At 45.3% G+C, this 13818-nt stretch overlaps 1 protein-coding gene across 1 annotated transcript; it reads left to right on the forward strand.

Moving 5' to 3' along the window:
- Positions 1-7768: 7768 nt before the first annotated feature.
- Positions 7769-9869, forward strand: LOC125506870 (indolin-2-one monooxygenase). The gene is made up of 3 exons (XM_048671579.2): positions 7769-8425; positions 8514-8948; positions 9149-9869. The coding sequence occupies exons 1-3, from the start codon at positions 7901-7903 to the stop codon at positions 9770-9772; spliced, it is 1584 nt and encodes a 527-aa protein (XP_048527536.2). The 5' UTR covers positions 7769-7900; the 3' UTR covers positions 9773-9869.
- Positions 9870-13818: the final 3949 nt, after the last annotated feature.

Below are 13818 nucleotides of genomic sequence, written 5' to 3' on the forward strand. Positions count from 1 at the left end.
TTTGAGAAAGTGTTATATTCCAGTTAGTTGGCAATGGACAACGGTCACATTTGATCAATGACTTTGCCCATTCATAAGAGTCGCTTCATTGAGTGGACCATCTGTTAGCCCAAGGTCCACAATCTCCTTCATAAATCACGAGACCTCTCTAGGTTTCTCACTTGTTCCCTCAATTCAGCTCTTCAGTTTCCCACAAAAAGCCATCTCCTCGAGCTCCATGGTTGTATCCTCTTCGCCTTCGTCACTATGACCTCTCACTCTATCTCATTGTCATCCATTGCCCACCTTTGCAACCATTAGAAGTAGGTAGATATGGAGTTGGAGGTTCACCAAACTCAAGACCTACGATGGATGAGGACTTGGAACCCGACTTGCAAGATATTAGACACCAGTCTCTTTTTTTTGGTAGACACCAGAGTCTGATATTGTAAGAAGTGTACAATAAATAAAGAAATTAAAAACATGTTGTGTTTAAGATTTTTCGAGGCAAATTTTGCATGGTCATACTAGCCCTTGAAATAAGTGGTTTTCTATTATTGCAACAACTTACCATCCGTACTCAAACATCTCAAAGTTAATCTAACAACAATAATAAACTGCTACTTAGGAAAAAACATACACTTAACATGCAATAATTAATCACATATGTGATGATATGCCATGGCCATATGCTGGCCACAGGTAGATCTAGAAAGAAAACTGAAAACCATGGCTGCACAAGAGTAAAACTGACATTTATGCCACAGATCATGTCCTGAAAATGCAGTCTGCCACAGAAGAATTCAACCATTTGAACTACCGTTTCTGATTAAGTGATGTTTATAACATAATAAACAAGCAAGAGCACAATGTCCAAATAAGATCATTTCATGGGGAATTAAGACCCTAGGACTCCAGAGAAGATTCATGTTACCGGTCGCAAATATTAAAGAGTACGGAGATCAACAGGTCACAAGAAATATTTAAAACAGTACATGGCCAAACACAAACGCATAACACTTAGACTGGGATTACAAGTAGTACAAAATGTGCATATGAAATTTGAAATTAAAATAAGTGTTACAGATTTATGATTGCATGCACTAATACTCATGTGACAAGGTGCACAACATAAATAATGTAGAATTGCTGTAATACAATTTGATTATCACCCTCGGAGATGTGTTACGAATCTACAATGACATTTATGGGACATTAAATTTTTAATTAATACAAGCACACAAAGACTGTAAAATTTCAAAAACAGATGAATAATTCCTCTGGTGCCATTCAAACTCAAAGCTTCCCTCAGGTGACAACTTCTAATTTGTGCCTGAGGTGATATGGGCTTCATGACGGACGATTTTTTGTGCGAAACTTGTGGTTATCACATAATGCTATTGTTAAAAAAATGCATGAGACTATGATCTCTTTTAACTGTTTCCAGAGGGAAGTTTAAGGCAAATTTAATTATTCATATTCTGCATAAATACATGCAAACACATGTATGGACAAAAAATGTTTCATAAGTAGCGAGGTACGTGAACCCATTATGAGTGCACATCTCATGTCATGAATTGAATAAATAAGAGCGTAAAGTTAACTTGTACAATTTACACAAGCCACACTATGAAGTCAATCCCTAGCATAAAAAGTAAATTAAGTGCCATAAAATTAACACGTCAGATCTACCCAACTCAGCAATGGTGGATGCATCCAACAATATATTGGATGATGATTACCCTAACACCACACACTACAAAATTAAAGAAAAAGGCACAGCAATCTTGTTTGGTCCATCCACACACACACACATGCATTATATATGTCCAAATCAGAGTTGTTGTACATTACCAATCCATGCATCCGGATTACTATGTCACAATGTTACCATGTTAACATCAGGATTACTATGTAACCATCAGGCTTATGGCCATCCACACATTACTTACCAACAAATCAGTGACAAGCCTGTGAGCAGGGGGGCAGGATGTCCACCCAATGACCCCAAAAAATGCAGCATCTGCACTCTCACATGGTCATCAATCAATCAACATGATTCGATGCGATCCAATACGTACGGAGTACACAGTGATGGAATCCCACGCGGTGCACGCCCATATTATTCTGTAATATCACCTTGCAAGGCAGTGACAAATCTTAGCAAACCGCCAACTGTTGCTGTTATGTGCCCCATCCACACACATGCATCAGTAATCAGTGGCACCAGGTCTTTTGTCCAATCAATCCACAGATACTATTATCTGTCCATGAATCACAGATGTTGCATGATTGAACGCCTGTGAGCAGGGGCTGGGGTACGTCCATGGCAACATGGCATATTATTTCCCATCATGGTTGCATATATTGCCTGCTCATTGCCCAAATGGGCGAGTTTTTACCAACATTTTTGTCCTTGTACTTTTTCCAAACAGTGTTTTCAACGTAATGTTATCAATCATACAACTATGACTAACCTAGCCAATGAAGAAAGACACTTGTGCTCCGTTGTAGAGGCTAACTAACTGAAGCTAGTTAGCACAAATGGAATTAGAATAGGTACCCACCCGATTGTGGCAAGCGCCTCCTAATTATAAGTGGGTACCCCACCCCTGTGTGAATACACAAATATTCACCATACAAAGATGTAAATGATACTCCCTCCGTTCACAAATATAAGATGTTTTCGATATTCCAATATGGACCGCATAAGGATTGAAATAAGTGAACAAACACACTAAACATGTCTATATACATCCGATTCACAAAAATGTTAGAAAATATTATATTTGTGAACAGAGGGAGTACATGTTAAAGAAATCATCCACTCCATTATTTTCATTTTATTTCCACAAGCAGTAGGAGGAGGACGCTCACACATTATGGAATCCCAGAACGTACAGTGATGCAACTCCTCGGTACTCGTTCCATATGGGCCTTTGTCTAACCTAATATCTCTAATCCGCCTATGGCTAATTGGCTAGTAAATTAGAGGCCATTCTTGTGGTCTGAGGTGACATGTGCCAACCTCATCACGGACACTTTGTGCGTGCACCACAAAATAAAGAAGAGCAAGAAATTAATTTATCTACTCTTTGATTTAAAGACTGAGGGCCACTGTGCATTGCAGTCAATCCCTAGTCTAGTCTAAAACACACAGTGCCCTAAACTCAGGAATTGTCTATGCATCTAGCTGCACGATTACCCTGACACCACACATACTCAAAATTCCTACAGAAAATTAAAGAGAAAGGTGTCCATCCACGTGAGCACACGCGCCAAGATCCAACGACAAGGCCCAATAATGAACGCATGGGTGAAAATCATAAGAGGCTAAAAGATAATGGGGCCGCGGCACAGACATTGTTTGTATGGAACTTGGTGCATGATTGATAGTACCACTAATGGCATATTTTTGGTACCATATTTGTCAGGCGCCACTGTTGGCAAATCTAAGCACATGCATATGGAATCATATCCTTTTTCGGACTTCGCTACACTGTCCTTTAGCCTTTATAAATTTCATGTCAATGATGGACCTTGTCGTTGGATCTGGTGGCAGATGCTGTCTTTGTGCACAGCACAGGGCTCACCAAAGTAAATACTTCTAGAATCAATAAAAGCAACTGGCCAGTTTGGTTTAACAATAACCACCAAAGCTGTCGATCTGAGTAAAAGAATAATTTAGAATCAATAAAAGAAAGTGGCCAGTTTGATTTAACTGTTTCCATGGAGAAGTGCCATATCAGTAGTTAAAGAGGGGTGTGGGATGAAATAAAACAAAAAAGGCCCCTAATGCACAGTTTCATCTCGCAGTTTCATATGATTACCACAGCATTTAAGTGTTGGGTGGAGTTTCACTCGGTTTCTAACGCGTGGCAAAACGCTCCTAGTGGAGTTTCACTCGGTTTCTAATGCTTTGGAACAGTGTGCACCAAGTTTCAACTAGATGAAACTTATCTCCTATCTCTCCTCATCATTTATGTGCCATGTTGCCATTCTGCTGCTGATGTGTCACCTCATCAAATGGGAATGAAACTCCCACTAGGACCAGCCTTATATATCTTTCATTCCAAAAGCTATTAATTCCAGGAACTAAAATAATCTTCCTACAATCTAAGACAAATTCGACAACACAAAAAGTATTTGTCCAAACTGAAGTGCAAGTTGCTAGCATTTGTATATGTTATTGTGAATAATATCGAAGATAAATAAGTCAGCACATAGTAAGATTATGCAACGGCTAGAGCCCTTTTCATTATCACATTTTAGGTCATGTTAACAGCTAATCAAAAGAGTAGGCAAAAAAGGGTACCTTGCATGGAGGCAAAGGTTCAATGTGGCCGCTGAAGCAATCCAGCTAGTATTTGTCCTGCTTGGTCACAATCATCATCAATTGCCTGTTATTAAAAGAAAAGACTCATGAATATAAAGATATCAGCAGATATACTCCAAGTTAATTTGGTGACTCACAAAAACACACATGGTTAGTGCCAGGCACAAATATATTAATCATGGGCACGAATCTCGAGGATGCCAGATCAAAATTTCAATAATTAACAATATTAAAGAATTATGCATCAAGTTGGATACTCCATAGTGCGTCAATTAAAAAGCAAAGAAGTAATTAGTTAATTAACATGGTAAGTGTAAAATTGTCAGCAGGTCATTCACAATTCAACGTGAACAAGTCGTGGCCCCATAAAAAAAATCATCTCTTCTAACGTTTTGCATATACGGGCTTTTAAAATGTTTCTCAAGTACCGAGGCACACCAAATCATTGTTAGTGCGTACACCACAAGAGCAGAAATTAAATCTTTACTCCCTCCGTCCCATAATGTAAGACGTTTTTTTGACACTACACTAGTGTCAAAAAACGTCCTGCATTATGGGACAGAGGGAGTATGACTTAAGACTACAATTCTTGCACCAAAAAGTAAAGAAGAGAAGAAAAAATATGATTTGAGATTAATTTCGGACCACAAAAATAAATAAGAGCAGAAAATTAATTTATATGATTTAAGACTAATATGCATGCACCGAACAGAAAATTAATTTATAAAATTTAAGACTAAAATTCATGCACCACAAATAAAGAGGAGCAGAAGATTAATTTACACTATGATTTAAGACTACAATGAGACGGGCCACTATGCATTGCAGCCAATCCCTAGGGTAAAAACATGCATATTGTACCCTAATATTATTTTGCTAGATCTATCCAATCCAACCCAGCAATAGCGGATGTATCCAGCAGCATGATTGCCCTGACGCCACATATACTCCATATTCCACCAGAGAAAAGTAGGGAGAAAGGTGTGCACATGCGCCAAGATCCAACGGCAAGGCCCAATAGTGAAAGCAGCATGCATGGATGCAAATCATATGGAAAGGCGAAAAGACAAATGGGGTGCGGCGCAGATCTTGTCTGCCCCTATGGGACATGGTGCACGATTGATATCAGTGATGGCATATTTTTGGCAGCATATCTTTTTTGGGACGTCACAACATTCAGTTTTCTACAATTTTCGGTGAACTATGGACCTTGTCATTGGATCTTGGGGCAGAGTGGCAGACGCACCTTATCTTTCTTAAGACTGTTTGGCACCATACATATTCGCTGCCTCCTTTTGGCACCACTGTTCACACGTGGAATCACGTCCAATGATTCGGATGGTAAGGCCAATCCTGACGTTGCACATCAGGACTACTACTGCAGGCACAGCAGAGGGCCAACCAAAGCTGTCCATCTGTGCACTGGCAAGAACTGATTTATACATCTGTATCTAGACAAATCCAAGACAACTAATTTCGGGTAAAGGGAATACTAAATAATTTCAGGACCAATACAAGCGTAATTATGTATCACAAGTGATTTGTGTTTCCATGAGTACCACATCAATTGAAAGGCCCCTAATTAATGCACAACTATGACTGTTTCCATGAGTGTTATGTGGAATTGTGAAATGAAATACATGGTGGAGTTTCACTCGGTTTCCAACGCGTGGATGGGGACGAAACAAACGCTCCAATCAGACTTTCACTCGGTTTCTAATGCTTTTTACGGTGTCCACTGGGTTTCAACTAGATGAAACTCATATCCTCGCTCTTGTAATTTATATGCCATGTTGCTGATGTGTCACCTCATCAAAGGGGAATGCAACTCACACTGGGACTGGCCTTATATATCTTTCATTTATAATTGCTTGTGCCGGAATCAAAGGATTAATAATGTGCGCTACTACAGAACCGGCTATCACCGCCGGGTTTGGAACAGGCAGTGCTAGCCATTGGCATCACTGACAGTTCCCAAGCCAGCAGCATACCTACCTATCAATGCGGGTTTACAGCCCGAACTGGCAGTAATATATAGCCACAGCACCACTGCCAGTTTGAAGCAATGACCGGCAATGATAATCACATTATCACTGTTGAATAGTGATTTAACACACGGTTATGCTAATTTCACAATAAGTAGCTCTTTGTTTCTCTTCGTACAATAAAACCTGCCAAATTAAGAAATAACCTTTGAATACAATATTTCAGTTGAAACCATAAAAGAAATGCTTCAATGAAGTCAGCAGGATTCAATAGAAGCTTGAAAATTCCAAAAACTAAAAAAATATTCCTACATTCTAAGACAATTTTGACAACGCAGAAATTAGTTGTTCAAACTGACCTGCATTTTTTTTAGCATTCGGATATGTTATTGTGAATAGTATCAAAGAAATAAGTTGGATAGCAGCACATTGTAAGATTTAAAGGAGCATATACAATGGCTAGAGCCTTTTCCATGATCACATTTTAGGTGACATTACCAGCTAACCAAAAGAGTAAGGGGGCAAAGTACCTTGGAGGCAAATGTTCGTTGTGGCCACTGAAGCAATCCAGCTAGCATTGTCCTGTTTGGTTGGAATCATCATCAATCGCATGTAATTAAAAGAAAAGACTCATGAGCATAACATTATCAGTAGATGTACTCCAGAGTTAACTTTGTGACTGTTGACAAAAAGAAGATTATATCTTTTTATCCTCATTTTTTTGTGATGAAAATCCTGCTCCAGCAAGTAATATCAAAAGACTGAAAACATTCTAATAGATAACTGATCTTTCATCAGGTCAAACCGTGTAAGCAAGCAAGTCAAGAGGAAAAGCATTACTTTGGATGATATATGCTTCACGCAACCCTCAAAGGAGTTCCACATACAAATGCAAAGCAAAAAAAGGAAATACTTCTCAGAACAAGAATGCTGGATACCCAATCAATATTCATGCCGTGTTTATAGAGAGAGATGAGTAGGAACCCAATTAATTAACATGGTAAAAAGCAAAGAAGTAACCAATTGAACAGCAAAAAGAAGTAACCAATTAATTAACATGGTAAAAACTAAAGAAGTAACAAATTAATTAACATGGTAAAAAGTAAAGAAGTAATCAATCAAAAAGCAAAGAATTAACCAATTAATTAACATGGTAACTGTGAAATTGTTGGAATGTCATTCACAACTCAATGTGAAGTAGTCGTGGTCCCGTGCATTGGCATGGGTTGCATATATACTCAAATAGTAACATAGAAACATGCAGAGAGTATTATAGTTAGAAGTGTCATCTTCTCAATAAGAAATATTATACGGTTTATTGGATGGTCAATAACTTCTTTGGCTTTGCAATGCACGTACGGAAAAGCAAGGAAATAAGTATTTTTCTAGAGATGTTGTGTGACTAGAGTGAATACACGTTACAGCCGTTGAAAGCTCAGCCAGTGGTTGAGAAGTGCACGAGCAGTGCTATTCTGATTAGTATTGACATAATAATTGATGGAGAGCTTGAGGCCACGCTTATATAGATAGAGATGAGTAGGAAGTAGGAACCCAACCCAGCCCAGCCATTGTAGGCTTCCTGATCAGTTGTGTGGACCACATGGCTCTTGAAGCAGCGAACCACTACCTGCAGCTCGCCGGCCTCCATGGCGCATCCACGCCGGCAGTACTGCTCACCGTTCTCCTGCTACTCATCATTCGACTAGCATGGGTGAGGACCGCAACCGCATCAACAAGATTCGGCAAGCAGCAAAAGCTCCCACCTTCACCTCCAGGCAAGCTGCCCATCATAGGCCACCTCCACCTCCTCGGCTCCCAGACACACATATCCATCCGGGACCTCGATGCCAAGCATGGCCGCAATGGCCTGTTGCTCCTCCGCATCGGTGCCGTACCCACCTTGTTCGTGTCCTCGCTGAGCGCCGCCGAGGCCGTCCTGCGCACCCACGACCAAATCTTTGCGTCGCGGCCGCCATCCATGGCCGCCAACATCATTCGTTATGGGCCAACAGACATCGCATTTGCACCCTATGGTGAGTACTGGCGGCAGGCCAGGAAGCTCTTAACCACGCATATGCTCAGCGCCAAGGTGGTGCACTCCTTCCGCCATGGTCGTCAAGAAGAGGTAAGAACTTTTCCTCCTGTGCAGAAATGAATATCAACCGTTAGTTAGTCTGTCACTCATCATCTAACTCTCCGATCGATTGCTGCAGGTGCGCCTCATTATCAACAAGATCCGTGAGGCGGCCACCAGAGGCACGGCGGTGGACATGAGCGAGCTCCTGTCCGGCTACACCAACGACGTCGTATGCCGTGCGGTCCTAGGAGAATCCCACCGCAAGGAAGGCCGGAACAGGCTTTTCAGCGAGCTCACAGAGATCAATGTCTCCCTTCTTGGTGGGTTCAGCCTCGAGAATTACATCCCCCCAAATATGGTAATGGCGGATGCGCTCTTGAGGCTGGTTTCCGTCAAGGCTCAGCGACTCAACAAGAGGTGGGACGACTTGTTCAACGAGATCATCGAGGAACACCTACACCCCAGCAAACCATCATCTGGCGAGCAGCAAGCAGCAGATTTCATAGATCTTCTGCTCTCTCTCAAGGAAGAGTACGGTCTCACTACGGATAACATCAAGGCCATTTTGGTGGTAATAATTACATTCGCAGTTTTCTATTGCAAATAATTGTCCATGTCCTATACTATTGTCATACTAGCTACTATAACATTTGGAGCTGGAGGGAGTATATAAGTAGTATGTTAAGAGTTGCCATGTTGCATATACAGTTAGTACTTTTTATGTGGTGGTGTGATAAACACACACTAAGTTGGATCATTTGATCTTAACAGGACATGTTTGAGGCAGGCATAGAAACATCTTATCTGACGTTGGAATACGGCATGGCTGAGCTCATGAACAACAGACACATTCTGACAAAATTACAGGAGGAGGTAAGATCCCAAGGCAAAAAGTTAGACATGATAACGGAGGAGGACCTTAGCAGCATGGCCTACCTAAGGGCAACCATCAAGGAGACGCTGCGCATGCACCCACCAGCACCCTTCCTCCTCCCACACTTCTCCACCGCTGACTGCAAGATCGACGGATACTTGATACCCGCCAACACACGTGTCCTTGTGAATGCTTGGGCCCTAGGGAGGGATCCATCGTCTTGGGAGAGGCCAGAGGATTTCTGGCCTGAGAGGTTTCTGCAGGATCAAGATGGTGATGTGGACACCCAAATGAGGGGTAAGGATCTTAGGTTCCTGCCATTTGGGTTCGGGCGGAGGATTTGTCCAGGGATGAATTTTGGGTTCGCCACCATGGAGGTTATGTTAGCAAATCTCATGTACCATTTTGATTGGGATGTTCCAAATATGGTGGGTACCGGCGCAGGGGTTGATATGGCTGAGTCGTTCGGGTTAACGCTTCGCCGAAAGGAGAAGCTTCAACTTGTTCCTCAGATTCCCTAAACCTACTATGTGTAAGTTTATTTCGAATGAGCACAAGAATAAAGGCAAGGAATAAAATGACTAATAATGTAGTACTGTTTATCAGTTATTATTACTATATACTCCCTCCATCTCAAAATAAGTGTCTAAACTTTGTTCTAGCTCTAGATGGATGAGAAGTTAATTTATTACACAGATCATATATGATGTACCACAGGTGCATACATAAAGAATAAAGCAATTTGCATACATTTGAGTGGCTATAGACCTATCAGCCACAGCACGCTGCAGCCACACAGCACGCCCGGAGATGTGGTGAGCAAAGCGCAATGGATAATAAAACTGAAAGCAAATACGGCCTAAACAATATATGTATAGGTAACTAATCATGCATGTATGAACACAGATATAAGCATGTAAACATTATTTCTACAATAAAAAGTGATTAAGCTCAAACTTGAGTTGTCGCAACTCACAAGTTAAGCTGCTGTGTGTCTAAGACAATTAGTAACATCATATCTCCAAGGGGAATCAGTGACGATCACATGTTTGAGCTTACCTCTAGATAAACCATGTGTCCTGCTGTCAGATGAGTTGCCACTGGTTGAGGAACTTCTAGTTGAGTATGGCTAGCGTCATCAGTCATTTGGTCCGAGGCTAGAAAGTTGTTTTCATCATATGACTGGTCCTTCTCTTTGGCCGTGATCAGAGAGGGGAACTGGTCTTGTAAGGATTTTGCACGGGCATAGAGCACCGAGGCCAGAATTGCTCTGCTTGGAGCTTTCTCTGGCATTTCTTGAGTTCTGCAAAATGTGCATCATCTATCATTAGTTCATTATTACTATACCTGTATTTTTTAGGTACGACTGTTAGACCTTTGAATCTGAGCATTGATAGTTGTGGATGACACTAGGAGAGTTGGGACAATTTTCGTTGGTTTATTTCTCACACAATGCCATGCTAACCTGAGGGGTTGGGGATACATACTTATAGGCTGCTAGCCAGCCAAGCATATGCTCAGATGCTACTAAGATGCCAGTCTAAGATGCTAGTCTAAGATGCTGGTCTAAGATGCTATCCTAACTGCCAGTCCTTGATGGTCAGGAACTCTATCCTAACTGCCACAAGGACTATGTGCTGCAGTCCCACAAAGACCCTAGTACACAGACTTATCCAACATTCTCCCCCTAAGTCTTGTACGTTGTCTTGTGGGAGTGTTGATCATCCCGATCCTGGAGCAAAGCTCGAGGAACTTGACCCTCCCAAGAGGCTTGGTGAGCAGGTCTGCGAGCTGATCCTTGGTGTTGATGTAGCTCGCCTCGATGCTCCCTTCTTCCACACAGCTGCGGATGAAGTGATACCTCAACCGGATGTGCTTGCTCCGTTCGTGGAACACGGGGTTCTTTGTCAGGGCCAGGGCGGACTTGCTGTCCACCAGGAGCTGCACCGTTCTGGTGTCTTGAACGAGAAGATCACCAAGCAGTCGAGCGAGCCAAAGCGCCTGAGTGCAGGCGGTGGAGGCCGCTATGTACTCAGCCTCACAGCTAGACAGGGCCACCACCTGCTGCTTGACTGATTGCCAGCTCACGAGACACTTGTCGAGGAAGAGGAGGATCCCGCTCGTGCTCTTGCTGGTGTCGATGTCGCCGGCGTGGTCGCTGTCGCTGTACCCGACGAAGTGTGCTGCCCCCGGACACCTAGGGTAGTGGAGGCCGTGGTCGAGGGTCCCTGCTATGTAGCGGATGATCCTCTTCACTACCTGCTGGTGTTCCGACGTCGGTCGACATAGCCGACGGAGAATGCTAGGTCCGGCCGTGTGTGGGTGAGGTAGCGAAGGCTCCCCACAAGGCGTCGGTACTGCGTAGCATCCACTTCCTCCGTCGTGCTGTCGCGGCTCAGTTTCAGCCTCTCCTCCATCGAAGTGAGAGCTGGATGGCAGCCGGTGAGCCCAGCTAGCTCAACGATGCGCTTGGCGTAGGCGGACTGTCGAAGCGCGATCCCGGAGTGATCCTGGTGCACCTCAATCCCTAGATAGAAGGAGAGGAGCCCCAGATCACTCATCTGGAAGGTGGCCTTCATGTCTTCCTTGAATGCCGCCACTTCTGCATCTTTGGTGCCGGTGATCACCAAGTCGTCAACATAGACGCCCACCAGCAGGGCATTTCCTCCATTGCCCCGTCGGTAGACAGCGGCCTCATGCGGGCTTTGCTCGAAGCCCATCTTCTTTAGCGTGGAGTCCAGCTTGGCGTTCCACGCTCTAGGTGCCTGCCGTAGGCCATAGAGGGCCTTGCGCAGGCGGAGTACCTTGCCCTCCTGGCCGGGAATCGCAAAACCCGGTGGCTGATGCACGTAGACTTCCTCCTTCAAGTCACCGTTGAGGAATGCCAACTTGACATCCATGTGATGGACACGCCAGCCCTCCTGGGCAGCCAGCGCAAGAAGAAGTCGCACGGACTCCATCCGTGCCACGGGAGCGAAGGCGTCGTCGAAGTCGACTCCTTCCTGCTGCAAGAAGCCTCGGGCCACCAGGCGAGCCTTGTGCTTGATGATGGCGCCGGCTCCATCCCTCTTCAGCTTGAACACCCAATTAAGGGTGATTGCGCGATGACCACGGGGGAGGTCAGCGAGCTCCCAGGTGCGATTTTGCTCGACCGCATCCATCTCCAACTGCATCGCGGCGCGCCATGCCGCATCTCTCTCGGCCTCTGCAAAGGACCGTGGTTCGCCGTCCTCACACGCGAGTTGTAGCTGCGCCTCCAGGTCACGTGGCATCAGTCCCGACACCGACTGGTCGCCGAGTAGATCATCCATCGTGCGATACCGCAACTGTTCGCCTCCATACCACGCGTCGACCCGCTCCTTGTCGTGAGTGAGCGGGGAAGCGAACTTCATCGGGTTGTGCTCTGCGTGAGCTGGTGCTGATGAAGACGAACCCGGAGTGGTGACTGCCGGGGCTGGAGTATGCGGCGTCGCCAATTGTGGTGTCGTCAGCGTAACGGGCACCGGAGTCGATGTAGTTTTGGGGGCCGGGGTAGACGTGCCCGGCAGAGAGGAGCTGCTTGCTCCCCCGGCTTCCTTGAAGTGAGCGTACTCGACAATGAAGTCGTCATACATCGGCGTCGCGCCGTCGTCCACCGCCTTGTCCCATTGCCACCCTCGCCCTTCATTGAACACAACGTCTCGCGCCGTGCGCACACGCTGTGTCTTTGGGTCGAGGATGCGGTAGGCCTTTGAGCCCTCCGCATAGCCGATGAAGACTCACGGAGTGCTCCTGTCGTCGAGCTTGCCGATGTGGCCAAGCTCCTTAGCGAACACAAGACAGCCAAAGACCCGCAAATGGGAAACCGCCGGCTTCCGCCCATGCCAGGCCTCATACGGTGTCCTGCCGTCGAGTGCCTTAGTAGGCGAGCGGTTGAGGATGTAGACGGCCGTCAGCACCGCCTCTCCCCAGAAAATAGCCGGCATCCCTCGCTGCTTGAGGAGAGCCCGAGCCATCCCACAACCTTCTGGTTGCGCCGCTCGACGACTCCGTTTTGCTGCGGGCTGTACGGCGCGGAGTAGTGGCGCTGGATGCCCTCATCGGCGCAGTACGACGCGAATTCAGCCACCGTGAATTCGCCACCGTTGTCAGTGCGCAACACGCGCAATTTGCGACCGCTCTCCGCCTCCACACCAGCCTGCGCGCGCCTGATGGCGTCCGCCGCTTCTCCCTTGCTGCCGAGAATCATCGCCCATATGTAGCGAGAGAGATCGTCGACGAGCAGCAGGAAGTAGCGTCGACCTCCTGGTGTGGCTGGCGTCACCGGGCCGCACAAGTCTCCGTGCACGAGCTCCAGCTTCTCCTTGGCCCGAAAACTCACCTGTTGGGGAAAGGGGAGTCGTCTCTGCTTCGTCAGTACGCAGATGTCGCAGAACTGCTCCACATGGTCGAGGCATGGCAGGCCTCGTACCATCTCCTTGGCACTTAGACGCTTCAGGGCCTCAAAGTGAAGATGCCCAAAGCGCTCATGCCATTGCCACGCCTCGTCGTCCCGACAGACAGCGAGACAAACTGGTTGTGCCACCTG

This window comes from Triticum urartu, chromosome 5A, assembly GCF_056163025.1.
Source record: "Triticum urartu cultivar PI428250 chromosome 5A, HENAU_Tu73, whole genome shotgun sequence".
NCBI classification, from domain to species: domain Eukaryota; kingdom Viridiplantae; phylum Streptophyta; class Magnoliopsida; order Poales; family Poaceae; genus Triticum; species Triticum urartu.

Excerpts from the sequence above, each read along its gene's own strand:
- LOC125506870 (XM_048671579.2), top strand. The coding sequence starts at position 7,901 with ATGGCTCTTGAAGCAGCGAACCACTACCTGCAGCTCGCCGGCCTCCAT. Across the intron at positions 8,426-8,513 it reads GCCATGGTCGTCAAGAAGAG|GTGCGCCTCATTATCAACAA; the intron begins GTAAGAACTTTT and ends CGATTGCTGCAG. Across the intron at positions 8,949-9,148 it reads ACATCAAGGCCATTTTGGTG|GACATGTTTGAGGCAGGCAT; the intron begins GTAATAATTACA and ends TGATCTTAACAG.